Here is a 22,050-nt window from a genome sequence, read left to right on the forward strand (position 1 = left end):
ACAATTTCAGTGTGCAAACAAATGCAAAGTGGCTGTTCCCACAGTCATGGGCCTCCCACTCAGGGCACTGGGCAGCCCACGGGCAATCCATATTACTAAGGACCGAGGCAAAAAAAGCATTGAATCCCACACTTTTTCTCCACCCCTATCAGGCAGGTGACCATCTTCAACATCTCCTCCTTGCCTAGAGAATAACTCATAGTAGTTTACGAGATCCTGTGCGGAACCCTGCCACCCTCCAAAGAGCCCCAGATCCATCTGTGGGCCCAGCTGCTGTTTTGGGGAAATTGAAAGAGTGCAGATTTAGACTGGACTTAAGGAAGAAATGTCTTACACTGAAGGTGGTGAGACTCTGGAACTTGTGGAACCCCATCATTGGAAGCATTTAAAGTCAGGTTGGATGGGGCTTTTTCTAGAGAAAAACGTCCCTTCCCATTGCAAGGGGTTGGAACTAGATGATCTTTAAGGTCCTCTCCAACTTAAACCATTCCATAATTCATGAAAAGCCCCAGGAATGTTCCAGTGAAGGTCCTCCATCTCCCTCCCACTACCCTGCAAACAGCACACCCAGCCCAGACAGCCTCAGACTCCAAAGTTATCTGCAAAGACTTTTATTAGCTTTAAAGGATTAAAAAGTGGCCAAAAGCCCCAGTGCAGGACTGCCACGGGCCCTGGCTGTGCCACAAACGAGATATCAGAGTTTCAATAAACAAACAACATCCCAGAAGAACAGGACATAAAAAGTGCTGCAGCCCCACACCTCAGGCAGACACCCCTTGATGGACCACTGGCGGTGGCCCAGGGCTGGACCTGGGCTCAGAGGCGGACAAGGAAGGCCAGGTCGAGGGCATCAGGGATGCGGAGCTCATCCAGGTGCACAGGGGAGGCAGTAAAGGGAAGGTGCACAGGGAAGAGGTGGCTGGTGTCCACCAGGAGCTGGCTGGGTTCCCCTCCATACTGGTCCTGCAGCTGCTTCTGTGGGGACAAAGTGCTCATATCCAGGGCTGCCCCAGTGAGGGGCCCACGTGGGACAGCCCTCACCCCACACTGGAGCCCAGGGTCCTGCTTACCTCAACAGTGCTGATGAAGCTGGGGCTGATGCGCTCCTCCAGCCCGATAGCTGGAGTGTAAGCCCGGAGGATCTTCACAACCTGGAGGAGGTGGTGGGGACCATGAACAGGGAAGGGCTGGGCACATCCAGACACTTCTGTGTATGGTGTGGTTCTCACCCCAGAACATCCCTAGTGCACCCAGCAAGGCCATGGAGCTGGCAGAAAGCCCCAACCCCCCCATACCTGCTGGGGTGACAGCACCGTGCACAGGCTGCAGAGAGCTCCAGCATCCTCCTCTGTCACCTTTTTCACCTGCAGCAGCTGGGCAGCCTGGACCAGGGGCTCCAGCACCTCACGGGCCCCACTCTGCTGCAGCCCCTCTGCCCGCAGCCACTGCTCCAGCTGGCTGATGTTGTACCTGCCAGGGAGACCAGGTGAGGGAGAGGCACGGACCATGCCCCAGCTCCCCCAGATACACCCGTCCTACACAAGGAACTGACCTGAGCTGGATGCCACGGCTCCAGGAGCACGTGTCCTTTCTCAGCAGCAGGTAGTTGAGGGTGGTGCCACTGATGAGGAAGAGGAGCTGGCGCAGGGCTTGGTGCCCCACACTGGGGGCCAGCCCGTGGTGGTCCAGAGCTGCACGGAAGGAGCCCAGCTGCCGCAGCAGCTCAGGCAGGGTGTGGGCAGGAGCTGCCGAGGACCGGCGGTGGCCAGGAGGGCAGGAGGAAGACAAGCCCTGTATGGGCTCACTTTCCAGCATTGCAGCAACTAAAGGGTAGAATAGGCTCATCGTAAGGAGGCAGAGACCCTGCATCATGCCTCGAGCAGCCAGTACACTGCTCCTTGGCTCTGGGTCCCAGTTGGGGATGCAGGGGACTGTGACACCTCCAGGACACCTGGCCCAGGCTAGCCCAGGGGCTGGCCCTGCTCCATGAGGCTGCAAAGCAGGGCATAGGGGAATAGAGCTCCCCATGGGATGACAGTCCAAAGTCCCCAGGGTTCTGAGCCCACTTTAGCTGCCCAGCCCCAATGCTCAAGGAGCAGATGGTCCCTCATGGAAGGGGGCCCCCGTATTCAGAGCCTACCTTCCCCATCTGGGTGCAGCCTCTGTAACAGAGCAGGCAGGTATCACAGCTGACCCCAGCGCTCCCTCCCTGAGCCAGTATCCCCCGAGTGCCCTGCGAGCCCCCAAAGCCCAGGCCATACCAATCATGGGTTTGAGGCTCTTCTCTGCAGTGCGGATGAGTTGCTGGTAGAGCTGGACAGCCAGAGCACCCAGGCTGCGGCAGGAGCTCTGGGGGTCCATGTTCTGCAGACGATGCTTGTTCTGGCGCGCCGTGTTCCCCTGCCAGTAGCTCTGCAGGCAGAGGCTGGGTCAGAGCCAGCAGCACCAGGGCACACAGCTGGGTCCCCGAGCAAGTGTGGAGCAGTGTCAGCCCAGCACACCCCTGCCTACCTGGCTTGGGGGCAAAGAGGATGCAGTCCCAAGTGGGGACAAACCCTGTCCCCACTAAGCTCCCACCCTTTCCAGGGAGGTGGCAGACCGCCTGCAGCCCAGCCCTACCTCATCCTGGCTGTACTGGCGCAGGCAGTTCAGGAGCCGGCAGGTGTTGGCAAGCCAGAGTGCCACCATGTCAAAGTCATCGCTGTGCTTCTGCAGGAGGAACCAGAGAGCACCGCGGTCGGCAGGGCTCTGACGGTGACAGCAGCAAGCCCTCATGCCCCACGGTAGCTCTATGAGCCACACGGCTAGCTGCAGCCCGATAAGGGCTATGGGGATGTGGAGCTGTCAGGATGCGGAGGTGTCGGACCCCCTGCAGCACCCAGGGCCACCCCTCACCGCAGGAGATGCTCAGGCTGGACACTGCAGTCAGGCACACGCCATGCCCTTGGGGCCAGGCTGCTGCCTCAGTGCCACCCTCGCCTTGGCCAGTGAAACTCCTGCTCCTCAGCCCAACCCACACCCCCAAGCCCAGCACCTTCATGACCCTTTTGATGGCATTGATGGCTGCATCCAGGAGTGAGCGGGCCCGCGGCTCGTCACAACAGTGGTCCGCATGTCGGAAGCACAAGAAGAGGATGTAGGCTGGCAAGTCTGGGAGTCCCCCAGGGCTGCTCTGTGGTTTGTAGTCTGCAGGGGAAAGCAGGACAATTGGGATCCAGGCAGCTATGGAAAGCTGGTCCTGAGCCAGGCAGGATGCTGCCCCAGCAACACTGAAAGGATGAGCTCACACAGGGGCTGGCAAGAAAGCCTACCAGGGACCAAGCTGGGGTAAGGAGTTCCCATCTCTCCAAACCCTACCTGTGATGATGGCCTTGATAATGCGCCCTTCGTCCTCCATCCTCCATGCTAGCATAGCCTGGGACAGCCCAGCCAGGGACGGGACCATGGGGGGCCGGGACAGAACAACAGTGGACGCTGCCAACTCCTGCAGTGGCCCAACAGCCTCTCTCTTCACTGGGGGAGAGGAACACAGGTCACATTCTGCTGTGTCCTGGGCTGTGGGACCCAGATCATGTCCCCTCAGCTCAGTTCAAGCAGATGCTCCCCCGCATCTCTGTTTGGGGGAGACTGTGCTCCCCCATGTTGGGGCTGGGGGATGCTCCAGCCTCAAACCAGGCTAGTGACCCTCCAGGCCAGCCCCGTACCTCCCTCCCACACAGGCACTTGCCTGTGAGCTCCTGGATCTGCTTCTCATAGGCTCTCAGCTGCTTCTGGAGCTTCAGTGTGGTCCTCTCCTCCTTCTCCAGCTTCTGGGCCAGCTCCTGGGCAGGGACAGTCCCAGTAGGGCTCAGCCAGCCTCCCACAGCTGAACACCTCCACCAGCACCCACTGAGTGGAGCATTGCTGGGGGGCTGCAGCAGGGTCCCCCACGTTGCTCCTTAAGGGGCTGCTGCAGCTCGCCACATGGCAAGGGGGTGGAAGCCAGCCCCAAGGCCAGTCCTGCCAACTCTTTCTCCCCAGCCCTTACCCAGTTCTCCTTCTTGAGGCGCAGGACACGGTGCTGCAGCCCCTCCTGCCCCTGGTGCCGCTGCAGGTCCTGGATGAGGGCTGCCTGCTGCTGGCTCAGCTGCTTGAGTGAGCAGATGTCGAGGTGCAGCCCTTCTACCTCCTCCTCATGCTGCTGCTTCTCCTCCCGCAGCTGACTCGCCAGCAGCCTGTACACACGCACCCAGGGAAACTGAGGCACAAACCTCCTTCAGCTGCCACAGCCCATCCAACTGGGGAGGCTGCTGAGGAGGTATTTCTCCCCTGAAGCCTCAGAGCTGGGAACCCTCCCCCTGCCCAGGCACCCTGGGGGCAGCATGGTCCAAGCTGTGCTAACAGAGCATCTCCCCTCTGGAGCACACACAGCACAGCCCAGGAACAGGCTGCACCAGCCCTGCCCTCTTAGGAGGCTCCTGTTGAGCCCAGGGCATCCAGTCTGCTCACGCAGTGGGTGTGCCTGTGCTCAGAGCAAGGTGGGATGCTCCAGCCCCTCTGGAAAATGCAGCTGGGTGCACTGGAGAGAAGGGAAGGAGAGCCAGGGCTACCCCACACCCGGGTGGGCAGCGAGGGGCAGGCTGCCCTTGCTTTCCCAGCCCATTTGGTGCCAATAGCATATGAGGAGGTGGCTGCTTCAAAGAGAATTTGCAGCTGCCCAGCATGACAGAGGCCAGGCAGCTGCAACCCAAGCCATGGCTGGTAAAACACCAGGGCAAGAGGACCCAGCAGCACAGCCCCAGCAGCCCATTGTGTGGGGACCATCTCCCCAGGACCACACTCACCTATTGGCAACCTGCACAGCATCATACGCATGCTTCAAGTCATCATCCACTGCCACCTTCTCCGGGCTCCTGCCCAGCCCCAGCATCTCAGCTATGTTCTGCAGGGAGAGGAGAGCAGGGTGAGGTCAGCCCCACCAGCCTGGATCTGGCCTTGCTCGTGGCAGCGGGGCAGGGGCTCACCCTGCGCTTGAAGAAGTCCAACGGTTTCCTCTCCTCTGGCTCCACAGGGGCCTTGGACCTCCGCAGCTCCTCACGGGTCCAGGCCAGCTCCTCTTTGGCAGCTTTGAGCTGCCCCAGGAGGAGAAGGTATGCCTTCTCAGGGGGGTCCTGGCCCACACTGCCATTCAGCAGCACCTCATTGCCGGGCTGTGGCTGCGGCCCCTCTGACACCAGCTGCCAGTGCTCCTCCAGCCCCTGGGTGCAGAGACAGGCTTTGGTACAGCAGCCAGTGCTGGGCACCAGCACCACAACACCTGCAGATGCCCCTCCCTGATGGGACCAGCTCCCAGCCAGGAGCCCCAGGGCACAGCTGTCCCCATAGCCAGGGGAAGGGACAACCCACTTGTCACTCCCACCCCAATGTCCCCACTAGCCTCAGCCTGCTGCTCGGAGCCATCTCGCGAGGGATCTGTGGACACAGAGGACAAGTAGCTGCTCTCGGAGCCCAAGAAGCTCTCTGACGAAGGGGACCGTCTCAAGGTGTTTTGCTGAGTAGGGAGAGAAGAACAAGGTTGTTCCCCCACACCCCAAGCGCCTGCTGGTGCATCAGCTGGGGCAGAGCAGCGATAGCCTGAGGAGGATACCTTGGCTCTGGGATCCCCCAGCACGTGAGCTGGGGAGCCCAGCTCTCCTCCACAGGGTACCCTGGACCAGCCAGCGCTGCCTTCTCCCCACAAAGAGCTGAGGGAAGGGTTACTCTGAGCCTCCCTGTGTCCCTGCCAGCCCCTCACCCTGTGGAAGGCCACCTCATCCCGCAGGTTCTCGTAGCCCTGCTCCAGGCGGGTGTACTCCTGCACCAGGCTCTGGTAGCGTGCTCGCTCCTCCTCCAGCTCCTGCAGCAGCCCCTGGCTCTCCCGTGCTGCTCGCTGGTGCTGCTCTGTGGGGACAGACAGAGCAGGGAGTGGGGACAGGCAAAGCCAGGACCCCTCTGCAAGGGGACATACAGAAACACTCCAAGCCTGCAGGACCAGCACATACCCAGGGGAATGGGATGAGGTGACCAGAGAACCCCTTTATACCTTCCAGATCCTGCGACTGCTCCAACATGCGCTGGACCAGGGCATCTCTCTCCTTCCCCAGCTGCAGCTTGACGGCTTCCACCTCTGCCAAGTGCTGCGGGAAAGCAGAGGGGCAGGTACAGCCAAAGGTCTCCTCCAGGGACCACCCCGCAGCAGGAAACACAGCATGCCACCAGGTCCCTGGAGAGCCCCAGCAGAGCAAAAGCATCCCCCAGACAGACTGACCTGCCTGAGCTCTTCGACCTCCTGGCCCAGGCAGGTCTTCACATTGTGCCCCTCCAGCTCGGCCAGCCGCTCCTGCAGCCACTGGACCTGGGCGTCACGGGCCGCATCCTCCCGCAGCCGCTGCACCTCAGCCCGCAGGCACTGCACCTCCTCAGCGTGGGCAGTGCTCAGCCCCGAGAGCTGCTCCACCAGCCGCTGCTTCTCCTGGGCCTGGGGCCAATGGGTAAAACACATCAGGCAGGTGGCCAGGAACAAGGACAGATGCCCACAAGCCTCCCATCAATGAAAGCCCATCAAGGGTGCCCTTCTGCAGTAAACCTGGCTACCCCCTTTCCCACCCGTCTGGTTGGAGCCCTGAGCCTCCGGTATCACCTCAAACAGAGCTCAGGCCTGGGAGGGCAGCTCTCCATGACACACCATCCCACATGGAGATACACATGAGCTTTGCCATGGCTTTATAGCCCATTGCCCACCTCCTGACCAGCCCCAACGGCCAGATTTTTCCAGCCCTGCTTCTCCTAACCCCCAGAGACAGGATCATACCACAGGAGCCCTCGCTCCCCCTCCACAAACACCCCCAGAGATGGAGCAGTGACAGCCAAAGTAGAGACACTCACCCAGATGGTGACAGCAGATGCTTCTAGCAGGAGAACACACCATGCCAGAACTGTTCCCAGCACATAACACTGCTGCAAGGCTGCACCCAACCAAGCACCCAGGAGGGTGCCCAGCCCATCCCACCAGCCCCACATCCCTAGGGAGCACCAAAAACCCAGGAATGACACCCAGATGCATGAACTCCTGCCTGAGGACACATGTCAGGCAGGGTCAGCTCCTGCCCCAGGGCCAGGAGAGGACTGAAGCCAAGGGTAGCCATGGTTTTGGCTGCACAGGGACTGATAAGAAGTGGGTCAGCAAAAAGCAACTGCCCCCACACCCTGGGACCCACAAAGGGCTGAAGCCAGCACCCACCTGCTCATCCAGCCTGCACTGCAGCTGTATCACCTTGATCTCCATGCCCTTGTGCAGCTGCTTGTAGTGCTCAACCGAGCGTGCCTCGACGCGCAGCCGCCGCAGCTCCCGGCGTGCCCGCGCCCGGCGGTAGCAGCACTGCATGTAGATAACGGCCCCACGCAGGTGGGCATAGCGGGTCCGGGCCAGCCAGCCCCTGACAGCAGCCTGGATCACCACGGCTTTCTGGTGCCACACCATCTGTGGAGGCAAGAGATAGGGCAGTGGCACCACCAGCAGCACAGCCCACTCCAGGTGGGACTGGGACACCCACTGCCCTGCCAGGCTCCTACCTGTTGGTAAAGACGCCGGGCAAACATGCCCCGGGCAAAGGCTTGGATGGTGATGACAGCCTGGCGCATGCGTAGGTAGGAGCGCCGGGCCAGAACCATCCTCAGGGTCTTCTGCAGCATCACAGCAGCCCTGGTCCTTCGCAGCATCCTGGCAAACCTGCAGGGAGGACAGAGAGCTGGGCAGGGGGTGGCAAAGCTGCAGCCCAGCCCATGGCACAAGGAAACCCACATCAAAGCCCAGAACCAGGACAAGTGCCAGCTCACCCCAAGGCTGAGCTCTGTCTCAGCTCATTGCAGCTCCCTCCAAGCCCTGTTCCCTACTCACCTCCGGGCCAGCGTGCCCCGGGCATGACGCTGCAGGCAGACCGCTGCGGCGCGTACCCGTCCAAAGCGCCTCCGTGCCAGCCAGCCCCGCAGGTGCCTCTGCAGCAGGATGCAGGCTGCCCTCAGCCGCTGGTACCGCAGCTCCTCCAGGTGAGCCACTTGGCCAGCCCGGAAAAACACCTTGCTCTTCCCACACCGGTACTTGCTGGGGTCCTACATGCAAGCGTGGAGTCAGTCCCAGGGACCAAGCATACCCCAGCCAGGCTCCTCCAAGGGTGATGCTCCTCATAGAATCCCAGAGTGGCTGGGGTTGGAAGGCACCTCTGGAGATCATCCAGCCCAACCCCTGCCCAAGCAGGGGCACCCACAGCACATTGCACAGGGTCATGTCCAGGAGGGTTTGAATATCTCCAGAGAAGGAGACTCCCCACCCTCCCTGGGCAGCCTGTGCCAGGGCTCTGGCACCCTCACAGCAAAGAAGTTTTTCCTCATTTTCAGATGGAACTTCCCGTGTTTCAGTTTGTGCCCATTGCCCCTTGTCCTGTCACTGGGCACCACTGAGAAGAGTCTGGCCCCATCCCCTTGACACCCCTTGAGGTATTTGTGAGCATTGATCAGATCCCCCCTCAGTCTGCTCTTCTCCAGCTGAACAGCCCCAGCTCCCTCAGCCTCTCCTCATAGCAGAGATGCTCCAGCCCTCTGACCATCTCCGTACCCCTCTGCTGGACTCTCCCCAGTAGCTCCTTGTCTTTCTTGAACTGGGGGGCCCAGAACTGCACACAGTTACTCCACGTGTGGCCTCACCAGGGCCGTGTAGAGGGGGAGGAGAACCTCCCTTGACCTGCTGCCCACACTCTTCCTCACGCAGCCCAGGACACCATTGGCCTTCCTGGCCCCAAGGGCACCTTGTTGGCACATCACGCCACTGATATCCCCATCCAACCTCCCTGGAGGCCGAGTTCCTCCCCATCTCCCAGCTCAACCTTTTCTGTACCCCACTGAGCACCCACACATGAGGAGAAGCATCTGCAAGGGGTACTGTGGTACCACAGCTGCACTCCCCAAGCAGGACCCTTACTTGGAGCAGTCTCTCAAGGGCAAGGCTGCAGATCTGCTTCTCATCAGTGCCCATCAGCTCCTCTCTGCTCACCAGAGCCCTGTACCTCTCTAAGAACTCCTGGTACATCCACCTGTGGGGAACAGAGTGGGGTCAGAGGTGCTCCAGCTGGAGAGGTGGGGGAGCACCCAGGGTGCTGCTGAAGCCTGGGGGGTACCTGGAGGGGTAGCCTGAGGCACTGATCCGGATGGTCTCCAGGACCCCACAGGCTCGTAGCTGCTCCACTGCCCGCCTGGAGTCAAACCTGGGGCAAAGAGGGGCTGATCTAGAATGGGTCCCAGTCAGCTTGGCATGCTCCAAGCTATGCAGGGCCAGGGCGGGAGGGACATAGATTGGAGGGATGGCAGTGCCCCACAGTGTCCCCAGCCCCTCCAGCCTCCCTGGCCAGGCACTCACACAAAGGGTTGCTTGCCATCGTTGGGTTTGATGCAGCGGATGTAGTGCGGTGTGGTGCTGCCCAGGGTCTCCATCAGCCGGTTCAGGGAGGATTTGAACTGCGAAGGACAAGACAAGCGTGGTGAGGGCCAGCAGGAACATCCTGGGACTTGTGGGGCTCCCCAGGCCTGGACACACACAGGTCCCCTTGGGGCTACCCCAGTCCCAGTTGTCTGGGGTCAGCACGCATTTCCCCCCACCCCAGCTCCATACCTGCCTGGAGATGGACTTGTTGCTCTTATGGCTACTGGGCAGTGATCTGCGGCTTGGGCGACCAGCCATCCTGGGCCCGCTGGACCTGCGGGACTGCAGGGACACGCGGCCATCCCCTTCCTCCAGGAAGAGCTCAGCAAGCAGGGCAGACTGTGCAGAGCAGAGCAGTGAGAGCCAGGCAGACCTTGCCACGAGCACCACCCAATACCCATAAAGCCATCACCACCAGGAGACACAGCCCCAGAACACCACAGGCTCCACAGAGGCCAGCCCAGTGCACACTCCTCGGCCCTGCTATAGTCCAGATGTTGCCAGATCCAGCTGTGCTCCTGCCTGCTGCTTCCCCCGGGAAAAACCTCAATGCAAGCCACAAGCACCTTCCCAGTTGTGGTTGAGAGCCCTCAAAGATGTCCCTTACCTTCTGCCAGGGCCGTGCAGGGTGGAAGGGAGAAGTGACAGCATTACAAGACCTGGAAGCAGCAGGACCCTCCAGCCCTCCCAGCAGGGAGATGGCCAAGGTGTCCCCCAGGATGGGGAAGCCCAAGGCAGGGGAATGGGGTGGGAAGCACCCACATCTCAGGGCACCCTGGCCATGGCCAGCACTGCATGGGGCTGTGCCAGCAGACAGACAGGGCTTTACCCTGCACAGCTTATACCTTCCACACCACCAGTCCTTCCCAGCCCCAGGCTCCCAGGGCCACGAGCCAGCCAGGCTCTGCCCTACACAGGCCCTGCTCAGGGTGGCTCTCACCTTGCTGGCTCGCAGCAGCCCCAGCAGCTCCTCGGGGACAGCATCCCTGTTCTTCTCCACAAACCCACCACACTGGTATTCCACCTGGCAGGAGACAAGGCAAACACCAGCATTAGCCTGCAGCTTCTCAGTACCCAGTTTGGTGCAGGGCTCTGCTTGGACACAGTCCAAGGGTTTTGGAAGAAGTCATTGCAGGAGTCAGAGCTGGTGGTGGCCACACTGCCTAGCTCCTGTCCTGCTGCAAGGCTACTGATGGTACCATCACAGCCAGTTTCCATATTTTTACCCCCAGGTAAAGAGTTGCAGCCCAGCACTTAGCAGCAGCAGAGCCAGCAGGATCCACTTCCCAGCCTGGGAGGGTGCAGACGGCTGCTACAGCCACTCAGGACAGCGGGAGGCTGCAGGAGCTGCCACCACCACCTCTAGACAGGGGAGGCTTGGTCTCCATTGCTGCAGAGCCACTGCCAAGCCCTCCCCACCCAGGACTGTACTGCCACAGCTTTCCCTACCTTGCCAGCAAAGTGGCAGACAATGAAAGCATCCCTGGGCCTCTTGGGCTTCTGGAAGTGGGAGCTGCTGAGATGGGTCTGGTAAAGCTTCTGGGCCCAGCTCCCATCACTGCCTTGGGGCATCTGAAAGGCAAATAGGTCAGAATGGGCAGCAGCAGGGCCAGGGTGGCCACAGCAGCCTGCTCCCAGCACCCCTTTCCCACCTTGCACTCCTCATTCAGCAGGTCCAGGATGCCAAGCCGGCCCTCGATGAGCTCAATGCATGGCTGGTTGTCACAGAAGTCAACGAAGACCCAAGGTATCTCCTCGGTCACGTACTCTTCCTGCTCCAGCTTGAAGACATGCTGGAGGGCAGGGATAGCAAAGCAGGACTTAGCCAGGAGGGGACAAAGGTGGCCAGCCACCAGGCAGTAGCTTGGTTTCCATAAGACACCTGAGCAGCCCTTCTCCTGGAGCACTTTGGGAGAAAGGAAGGGACCATGCCCAGGTCCAGCGGCCTCCCAGAGCCCCATGTTTGCAGGGACTGAAGCACCAGCCACATTCAAGGGAGAGAGCTCCAAAAGCACCAGCACAGTGGGGATGTGCAGGGCCCACCCTCGCTAGCACCCAGCAAAGCGACACATCTGGGTGACACCCACCAGGTTGAAGAGCTGCTGCAGCTTCTCATTGGCATAGTTGATGCAGAACTGCTCAAAGCTGTTGACCTCAAACATCTCAAACCTGCGGGCAGCAGAGACCTGCCTGAGGCAGCTGCCACCACAGCTGCCCCAGCCAGCCACAAGCTCCAGGCGCAGGCACCCAACTGGCCCCACTGCAGGGATGGGTACTGCCCCATGTCCCAGCTGGAGCAGTTGGTGGCTGCAGACCCACAGCCACAGCTGATGCAGGAGCAGGACCACGCTCTTCCAGGCAGCTCAGGAGAGGGGAACCACCTTACCCGTAAATGTCCAGGATGCCAATGGAGGTGCGGTGGCCCTCCAGCGACCGCAGGGCATGGTTGACCCTGCTCACCATCCACCTGAAGACCTGCCCATACATATGCTTGGCCAGGGCATCCCGGGAGTCGAGCGCCTGCTGCCTGGAGAGGGGCTTCAGGTAGGTCTCACCAGCAGTGACCAGCTTGCGGTGGCAGAGCCAGCACATCACCTGCGATGCCTCGATGCCCAGCAGGGTGCAAAACAGCCCTAGGGCCTCATCAGCAGGCTGCAAGGGGACAGCCCCTGTCACCTCCGTGTTGCCGAGATGTGGCTCCTGCAGCCAGCCCGGCTCAGGGGCCAGTTTGGCACACAGGGTGAAGGCACCAAGCTCTCGCCCACCTCCACAAAGCAGCCATCCCCACGGCGGTCCCTCCCTCTGATCACAATGTTGCCCAGGTGCAGGATGGCAGCCAGGATGTTGAATAGCTCCAGCTGGTCAGCCTCAGGGACACCTGCAGGCACAGCAGGGGCATGAGGGACTCCCCAGGCTCCCCACACCCTGTGCTGCCCTGACCCCCTGCATGGCACAACCTGGAGGGATGGGAATGGCCAGTAGACAGCCAGGCTCCCCAGCCCTGGGATGTCTGGCACCAGCACTCCTACACCTGCATCGGGGTGAGGGTGGTGGGAAACCAGCCCTGGGCACCAGCCCTGCCCACCCGTGCCCACCCAGGACAGTACCCAGGAGCGAGAAGGCATGCCGCGTGCTGTCCAAGTTGGCCGCGTCATCGGTGCTCTGGGCAGCGGTGCCCTGGCGGGTGTAGTGGAAGGACTCTGCCCCACCTGTGAGCGAGATGTGTCAGGTTGGGAACCAGCACAACCTTCCCCATGGGGCTCCCAACCACCCTTATTCCACCCCAGGGTGCCCAGCAGCAGCAGAGCCTCCTCCAGCACCCAGCCGGGGAGGGCAGGATGGCCTGGCACTGCCCAGCGTGGGGTGGGCCAGCAACAAGCTGTGCCAAGGGGCTTGGGGAGGGGGGACATGGGGGCACTCACAGAGACCCAGGCCTTGGAGCTCAGGCAGGGTGGCTGAAGCACAGAGCTGGTAGAAGATGTGGTAGTTCCTCTCTGCTTTTGCCTGTGGATGGGCAAGAAAATCACCGAGAAGCCAGGTCACCTTGGGCCACCCCCTACTCCCCTGCAGCAGTGCTGCAGCCCTAGATTTGGGGACAAGGGACACCTTCTCCTCTCCCAGCTTGACTCAGCAGCACTGGGGTTGCTTCCCAGGGGGATGCCCAGGAGGAGAACCCTCCTGCTCCGAGGACTGGGGCTCCCGCTCAGCCCTATCCCCATGCCACCCCAGAGACCCACCTGGAAGGTGACACGGGACTTCTCCAGCAGGTAGGTTTTGATGGTGGCCCCTGTGACACGTGCTTGGCTGAAGCCAATCTCTATGTATTTCCCAAAGCGGCTGCTGTTGTCATTCCTGGTTGTCTTTGCATTCCCAAAGGCCTGGCGGGGAAGGAGGGCAGGAGGTTTTAGCTGGCTCCAGATCTCCAGGTGCTCTGGAGAAGTTCAGTCCCTGCTACCCATTTTACAGGAGGGGACAGACACAGCATCACATCAGGGATACAGACCATGAGGAGCATGGGGAGAGCCTGCAGGGACACCCCAGCTACCCCCATGCAGAGCCTGTGGACCCAGGGGGACCCACCTCCATGATGGGGCTGGAGGCCAGCACCTTCTCCTCCATGCTGGAGTCGCCTAGGCAGCCCCCGATGGTGGTGAAGTATCTCATGGCATACTTGGCCGATGCAGTCTTCCCCGCGCCTGACTCACCACTGATGATGAGGGACTGGTTCTTCCCAAACCTGCCAGAGAGGGACATGAGCTGGGGACAGTCTGTGATCAGACCGCTCTCCACAGACACACCATGTACCAGAGGAGGCTTCAGCCCTTCCCCACTGCAACCCCAGGGATGCTCCCATGGGATGATTTTAAACTGAAAGAGGGGAGATTGAGATGAGATATTGGGAAGAAATTCTTTCCTGTGAGGGTGGTGAGACCCTGGCCCAGGTTGCCCAGAGAAGCCGTGGCTGCCCCCTCCCTGGCAGTGTTCAAGGCCAGGTTGGATGGGGCTTGGAGCAACGTGGTCTGGTGGAAGGTGTCCCTGGCCGTGGCAGGGGGTTGGAACTGGATGGGCTTTAAGGTCCCTTCCAACCCAAACCGGTCTGTGATTCTATGATTCTACGTTCTCACCTCACCATCTGCTTGTACGCCTCCTCTGCCAAAGCGAAGATGTGGGGATCCATGTCCCCCATTTCACGGCCGCTGTAGGCATAAATCACCTCCTCCTCGTAGATGGGCAACGGCTTGTAGGGGTTGATAGCGACGAGGACGATACCTGGAGGAAGAGAGCTGTGCAAAGGGCAGGAGGGGACCTGTCCCAGGGAGCCATGGGGAAGGGGCAGGGGATGGGGAGCAGGAGGGGGTGCACGGGCTCACCGCAGTAGGTGTAGATGGCCTTGGCCTCCAGGAAGCGCCGGCGGAGCGAGTGCAGCACGGCCGGCTCGTGCAGGTAGCTCAGGGCCACCAGGTCATCGGCACCCGAGAGGCAGTCAGGGTTGCAGAGAGGTGGCAGCTGGGACTCGATGGGGTGTGCCAGTACCTGCGTGGATGGAGATGGAGCAGGACAAGCGCTGAGCGGGGTCAGCCAGCCCCGGAAAGGCAGGACGGGTCTGTGGGGAGCAACACAGCGGGGGGGATGCTGTCTGCAGGCCATGCTTGGGCTGGTAGTCACCAGGAATCACAGCCCAGCATGGCGAGCTGAGCTGGAGGCCTTTTGGGAAGTCAGGCAGGAGCAGCCAGCAAGGACCAGCTCACCAGGCAGTCAGGGGACACAGGGCACGGTGAGCCAGACACAGCCACAGTGGTCTGGGCTCCTGCTCAGACACCAGATGGGACATGTCCAGGCAATGTTTGAGCCTCCCCACACCCTGCTGGCGAGCCCAGGCTGGTTTGAGGGTGCAAAGGTGAACTATCTCCCATCTGGAGATGCCCGACCATATGGCAAGCACAGGAGGGACCTGCTGAGCTGCACAGCTCCAGCCTTACCGAGCCATCTTCCAGGCGGAGGTGGAGAACAGTGTCTCCTTCCTTGTAGCCTCTAGTTATTTCTGCTGCCCTCCAGACTTCGACACAGTCGGGGATCCACACCCGGGCACCCTGCGGGGACATGGGAGGGAGGGGACCTCTGCAGAGAGCCACAGAAAGCGCCTGGCCACCAGCCTCGGCCCCAAGCATCGCAGCCCTCCCCACGGTTCTCACACAGGACAGTCAGCCCGGGGCTCAGCATCACCATAGTGGGGTGACACATGGGCCCAGCACCCTGCGAGGTGCCCCTCAGCTCCTACCCAGCTGTTCTCCAGATGTGCAGGAAGGCACTTTTGCTGGAGGTCCACTTCTCCCCAGCTCTGCTGCCCACGCCCAGGTCAGCACCTCTCCTGCCCTCAGCATGGGGGGGCTGTCTGTGCCCCACACCGAGGACACAATCACAGAATCACTGATGTTGGAAGAGCCCTCTGGGATCAACAAATCCAACCATTGCCCTGACACCTCCATGTCAACTAGACCAGGGCACTAAGTGCCATGTCCGGTCTTTTCTTAAACCCCTCCAGAGATGGTGACTCCACCACCTAATCACGACTGCTGCTGCAGGGAAGGTTTCTGGAAAGGCAAGAGATGCCAAGCACGGCCATTTCTGAACACCCAGCGTGCTGGGTGCGCAGCAAGTGGTTTGGCTGGGCAGAGACACGAGGCTTGAAGGCAGCTACGTGCAGTACAGATCCCCTGCTCGCTGCTGAGCAGGTCCAGACACTGTCACCAGCCCCACAGACCCAGCTACAGGCCAAGCGATATGAAAAAATCACCCCATACCCTTTTCACACCCCCAAAATTTGCAGCTCCCTGGGGCCAGCCGCAGCAGGCAGCCTTGTGCAAGGGACCAGCTGGCACCCATGGGACCAAGCTCCCTGCTTCCAGGACCCTGCCTGCTGGAGACTGCTGCCAGCCTCAGTTTCCCCTCTGCAGACAGCAGGTGCTGATGAAGTGGGAGTTCTGCAGCACGGTGAGCCCCGACTTCCCTCTGCACCCAGAGCAGAGCCTTAACACCTCCCTCATGCCTGGAAAAACTTCTTTGGAGCCACGCCACAGGGAGCACGATCCTACGCTCAGCCTGAGTGAAGCAACACAACACCACAGGGGTAGAGAGGGAATCACAGAATCACAGACTGGTTTGGGTTGGAAGGGACCTTAAAGCCCATCCAGTTCCAACCCCCTGCCACGGGCAGGGACACCTTCCACCAGACCAGGTTGCTCCAAGCCCCATCCAACCTGGCCTTCAACACTGCCAGGGAGGGGGCAGCCACAGCTTCTCTGGGCAACCTGGGCCAGGGTCTCACCACCCTCACAGTAAAGAATTTCTTCCTAATATCTCATCTCAATCTCCCCTCTGTCAGTTTAAAACGTTCCCCCTCGTCCCATTATTCCATGCCCTTGTAAAAGCCCCTCTCCAGCTTTCCTGTAGCCCCTTCGGGTACTGGAAGGTGCTAGAAGGTCTCCCCGGGGCCTTCTCTTCTCCAGGCTGAACAGCCCCAACTCTCCCAGCCTGTCTCCACAGCAGAGGGGCTCCAGCCCTCTGAGCATCTCCGTGGCCTCCTCTGGACTCACTCCAACAGCTCCGTGTCCTTCTTCTGTTGGGGTCCCAGAGCTGGACACAGCACTGCAGGGGGGTCTCATGAGAGTAAAGCAGAGGGGCAGAATCCCCTCCCAAAACTGGGCCAAAACTGCCTGCAGCCCCACTCTGCACCGAGCTGTCAGACACTATCTCGGGAGCTTCTGCCAGACTGCGAGGAACAGGAGCTGCTTCCAGGAGGTCGGTACCTCCTGCTGCTCCGAGCAGGAAGGGATGAGGCCATATTGCAAGCTTAAAAAGGGGCGAGGACAGAAAAATCTAGTGGTTGCAGCTTTGCTCTCAGACTGAGACAGGAGTGTGTATCTATTTCCACAAACTCCAGGAGCTACTGCAGAGCAGCAACAGGGCTCTAACTCCTCACACTCCCACCCCAGCGGGCTGGGGCCAGCCTCTTGCTAAAAAATAGTGCCTGAAAAACCATCCTGGTTTTGCTGACTTTGCAAATCCAGGGAATTTGGCTCACAGCAAATGTTTCCAGGTCTGCAGCATGCAAAGAACACGTGTTAATGCATCATTAAAGTTGACCAAACGAGCACTGAATAGGCTGGAAGGCTGGGGAAAGGGAAGGAAGGGGCTGAACTTTAGGTTCACATCGCAGGAGCCATCAGAAGATTGAACGTCTGACTTTGCAGTTGAAATAAAGAGGGAAGGAAGGGGAGTGGGTTGCAGGGGCCGCTCAGCAGAGGAGCCGTTATGTTTTCTGAGCAGTAACCACTGGAGGGAGCAAAAATTGCACGATGCACAGCTTCCCCGCACGACATACAGCTCCCCAGCACCATCTACAGCTTCCCTGGCACAGTGCGAATGGATTTTAGTCTGAAATCACAACTGGACAAAAGAGCATCCCTGCTAGCGCACCCAGCTCGTCCTGTGGCTGCTCCCCAGCTCCCCTCCGAGGGGCCACCACGCTGGTGCTCCAGCCACGAAAGCTGGAAGGTGACCTCGGGGCTCCACAGGACACTTGGCTAAGTCAGTCGTGCGGCTGCTTCGGTCCCAGCCTGTCAGCGGTGTGGGACAAGGCAGCCCACGATGCCTTAAGCAATGAAACCCTCCTTGCTTTGCCCAGGTTGGCACCTCAATCATGCTACAGCGATGGGGTGCTGCACCTCTGCAGAAACCACAGAACCATTTTGGTTGGAAAGGACCTTTAAGGTCATGAAGTTCAACCGTTAACCCAGCACTGCCAAGGCCACCATTAACCCATGTCCCTCAGCACCACATCTACACGGCTTTTGAATCCCTCCAGGGATGGGGACTCCACCACTGCCCTGGGCAGCCTGTGCCAGTGCTTGATAACCCTTTCAGTGAAAACATTTTCCCTGATCTCCAATCTAAACCTCCCCTGGCACAACTTGAGGCCATTTCCTCTCGTCCCATCACTTGTTACCTGGGAGAAGAGACTGACACCCCCCCTCGCTACACCCTCCTTTCAGGTAGTTGTAGAGAGCAAGAAGGTCTCCCCTCAGCCTCCTTTTCTCCAGACTAAACACCCCCAGGTCTCTCAGCTGCTTCTCATCACACTTAGTCTCCAGTACCCTCCAGCCCCGCAGGCTGATGTACCTCCAGGGAGAAAGCACCAAGTTTAGGGTCTGCCCTACACCTGCAGCGATCATTTTTGGTACACAGCAGTAAAAGTGAGAAGCAAGAGCCTGTCCTGCTGCCCACTCACAGCAGACACATCCTCAACAGGCAGAGGGAAGAGGACATGGGCCAGGACCCAGGGGGTGAAAGTAGCCAGGTCAGTTGGGCAAGAAGCAGGACAGATGGGTGCTCAGGCAGCCCCAAACCCTTCTCACCTGGGTGCTGCATTTGCCAGGCCATGGAGCCCTACAAGCAGCGTAGCTGGGGTGCAGCACCCATAGCAGCACCCACGCAGGGCGGGCAGCCCATGACCGACACACCACCAGGTATCCTGCACCCCACGAGGTGCCACCAAGCCTGGCACCAGTAGGGAGGTGACCCAGGGTGACACCCAGGCCACAGCACCTGCAGCCACCCGAGGTGCTGAGCCTCGGGAGAGGCACAAGACCCATCTCCCCCCAGCCCCCCCCAGGTCTGCAACAAGCACCCCAGCCCCGCGGGCAGGGCCCCCCCGAGGTGGGACCCCCTCGGGGCCCCTCTGCAGCACCGCGAGCTGGGGCCCCCCCCATCCCCTCACCTGCACGTACAGGTCCCCCGCAGCCATGGCACCCCCCCAGTGCTGCCAGCTCCCACCCCCACTGCCCGCAGCCCCTTTATGGCCGCTAATTGCTGCTAATTGGAGGGGGAGGGGAGGGTTACGGTTCCCCGCCCCACTCCGCCTCCCATCCTGCCTCACAGCCCCTCCCCGGGCCAGAGGAGCTCCTGGGGGTGCTGGGACTGGTCCCCCCCCACCACCGCTGCAGCACCCAGAGATCCATCCCAGCTCAGGCACCTCAAGGGCCCCCTGTGCAGGGCACCTCGAGACCCCCCATTCGGGACACCCCAAGAATCCCCATTCGGGGCACCCCAAGACCCCACCTGGGACATCCTGAGGAGCTCTATCTGGGACTCCCCACCCAGGACACCCCAAACTCCCCCCCCTACCTGGGACACCCCAAGATTCCATCAAGGGCACCCAAAGACTCCTCCTATTTAGGACACCCCAAAACTGCCCTCATCCAGGACACCCTGGGCCACCCTAGGCCCTGATCACATGCACTCCAGCCCCTCCTTCCAGGGTACTCCAAGCACCTACATGCCACCACAGCCCCACGCCACAGGCCCCCGCTCCCCTCATTACAGAGAAACTCCAGTAACAATGAAAACCTGGGGCCACGGCACCAGCGGTGTATTGACAGCTGTCTGTGGGTGCTGCTGCGCAGGGGGCCCCGTGGGTGCCACTGTCTGTGGTTCCCCACCACCCATATGTGCCACTGCCCATGAGTCCCTACAGTCTGTAGGTGCCACTCTCCATGGGTGCTACTGTCGGTAGATCCCTGTTGTCCATGGCTCCCAACTGTCCATGGGTCCCCACTGCCCATGGGTGCTGCTGCCTGCAGGTCCCTGCTGTCCCTGCACATCTGCGGTGGCCTGGCCAGCCCTGCAGAGCTGGGACAAAGCCTGGGCGACTGGCTACCATGCGGAGGTGGCTGCTGGTGGGTGCAGCTGGGGACAGGGTGACAAGGGGATGCCCAAGCAGGGTGAGAGGTGGGGGACGGTGAGCAGTACCACCGTGCCAGGGGCAGGAGCACCCATGAGGACACAAAGGCCAGAACCACATCAGGGTCACCTGGCCTGGACAGGGACAAATCCACCCGTCAGGAGGAGGCAGGTGTCCCTCTCGGTTCCTGCTCTTGCCCCAAGAACCCAAGCTGGCACCCATGTTTTTTCCAGCTGGCTTTGCCAGGCCTCGGCAGCCCCACCGTGCCGCCCCGGTGCTGGCGCAGCTCTGGAGGTGCCAAAGCCACCCCGGCGGGTGCCAGCTCCTGTGACCCAGCACACTCCAGCCGATTAGCGCGACATGGCAAGAGGGGCGATGAAAACACTGCCCTTCCTCCCCCCGAAAGTGAGCACGTTCTGCAACAGGGAATACACAAAGACATTTTCTGATGAAAAAATAATGAATCCTTAATTACCCAAGGGCTGTCAGTGGCATGTGGCTCATTACCAAATCACGTAGGCGGGTTCACGCCATGTGCAGCTCATAGACACAGACTTGGAGCTCCATTAATAGCCGAGCTTTCAGCCAGGGAGAAAACAGGCGCCCAGGCAGCCTTTCAGGAGTCACTGCGCCCCAAAGGGACTGACGGCACTTCTGACAGCCGCCTTGAAAGCCCCAGTGCGGCCAGGGAGAGCTGGGCGAGGGGGTTGAGTGCCCCCTCAGTCAGTTCGCAGGTGACACCAAGTTGGGTGGGAGTGTTGATCTGCTGGAGGGCAGGAGGCTCTGCAGAGGGGTCTGGACAGGCTGGAGCGATGGGCTGAGGCCACTGTGTGAGGTTCAACAAGGCCATGTGTCGGGTCCTGCACTTGGAGCACAACAACCCCATGCACCGCTACAGGCTGGGGGAAGAGTGGCTGGAAAGTGGCTGGGGGAAAAGGACCTGGGGGTGTTGGTCGATGGCGGCTGGATATGAGCCAGCAGTGTGCCCAGGTGGCCAAGAAGGCCAGTGGCATCCTGGCTTGTATCAGCAGTAGTGTGGCCAGCAGGACTAGGGCAGGGATCATCCCCCTGTACTTGGCACTGGTGAGGCCGCACCTCGAATCCTGTGTTCAGTTTTGGGCCCCTCGCTACAGGAAAGACCTTGAGGTGCTGGAGCGAGTCCAGAGAAGGGCAACGGAGCCGGTGAAGGGTCTGGAGCACAAGTGTGATGAGGAGTGGCTGAGGGACCTGGGGGAGTTTAGCCTGGAGAAAAGGAGGCTGAGAGGAGACCTTCTCGCTCTCTACAACTGCCTGAAAGGAGGGTGTAGCGAGGGGGGGTCGGTCTCTTCTCCCGTGTAACAAGTGATAGGAGGAGAGGAAACGGCCTCAAGTTGTGCCAGGGGAGGTTTAGGTTGGAGATCAGGAACAATTTCTTCACTGAAAGGGTTGTCAAGCACTGGCACAGGCTGCCCAGGGCAGTGGTGGAGTCCCCATCCCTGGGGGGATTTAAAAGCCGTGTAGATGTGGTGCTGAGGGCCATGGGTTAGTGGTGGCCTTGGCAGTGCTGGGGTAACGGTTGGACTTGATAATCTCAAAGGTCCTTCCCAACCAAAATGACTCTGTGATTCTATGACTCTATGCGGACGCGGGGCGTGCAGCCGCCGTCGCCCGACGATGGCGCCCAGCGAAGGAGCGAGGCCCCGGGGTGCTCGAGGGGCGCATTTTCCCCATCACCCCATCCCGCATCGCGCCCCGGCTGCCCCACGGAGTCACGGCTTGGCCGTGGGGTTTGTAGGAGGGTCCGTGTCCCAGCACACGGAAAGCAGAGGGTAAACGCCGCTGAAAAGCAAAACCAGGCGTAGGGACACCCAACCCAACAGCAGAGCAGGGCGGCCGGTGCCGAGGGCTGCAGGCAGTGAGACACCGCAGGTAGCGCATGAATTCATATATAGTAAAAAGTCTTTATTAAGAAGGCTTTGAAGTCAAAAAATAAAACTCTTGATACAATTTTCATAACCGTCAAGTCAGCTCAGCAAATATATAATCAGTACTTTAGCCATGTAAGGTTAAAGGTCCGTTATTTTCTTTTTAAAATAAAATATATTTTAGTTTTTAAAATTTATTCAATAAAGTACATATTTTCCTATAAATTCCCTACATATACATAAAGAGGTAAAAAATAAAAAAATAAAACTAAAAAAAAAAAAAAACAAACAAACACCAACCACAAAATGAAAAGGAGATAGAAATCTGTCTGGTTTTTCCGAGATGGCGTGTTAACTGTGCCCCTCCTCTGTCCCGTGAGCTCCCCGGCCCCTCCAGCCACAACCCCCAACCAACC

At 60.0% G+C, this 22,050-nt stretch overlaps 1 protein-coding gene across 1 annotated transcript; it reads right to left on the reverse strand.

Moving 5' to 3' along the window:
* Positions 1-816: 816 nt before the first annotated feature.
* LOC137675040 (unconventional myosin-Vb-like) lies at positions 817-18,794 on the reverse strand. The gene is made up of 37 exons (XM_068420929.1): positions 18,768-18,794; positions 14,971-15,081; positions 14,362-14,524; positions 14,116-14,260; positions 13,571-13,727; positions 13,228-13,368; positions 12,913-12,994; positions 12,598-12,699; positions 12,256-12,368; positions 11,877-12,142; positions 11,578-11,659; positions 11,143-11,283; positions 10,940-11,062; positions 10,431-10,514; positions 9,680-9,829; positions 9,428-9,594; positions 9,189-9,275; positions 8,993-9,104; positions 7,916-8,127; positions 7,591-7,747; positions 7,259-7,498; positions 6,287-6,496; positions 6,062-6,155; positions 5,774-5,919; positions 5,399-5,530; positions 5,004-5,237; positions 4,824-4,921; positions 4,028-4,214; positions 3,728-3,821; positions 3,358-3,513; positions 3,035-3,186; positions 2,620-2,709; positions 2,262-2,412; positions 1,553-1,823; positions 1,296-1,470; positions 1,071-1,151; positions 817-975 (listed from the first exon to the last, which is right to left on the reverse strand). Exons 1-37 carry the CDS (start codon positions 18,792-18,794, stop codon positions 817-819), a joined length of 5,292 nt encoding a protein of 1,763 aa, XP_068277030.1.
* Positions 18,795-22,050: the final 3,256 nt, after the last annotated feature.

This window comes from Nyctibius grandis, chromosome 31 (assembly GCF_013368605.1).
Source record: "Nyctibius grandis isolate bNycGra1 chromosome 31, bNycGra1.pri, whole genome shotgun sequence".
Taxonomy (NCBI): domain Eukaryota; kingdom Metazoa; phylum Chordata; class Aves; order Nyctibiiformes; family Nyctibiidae; genus Nyctibius; species Nyctibius grandis.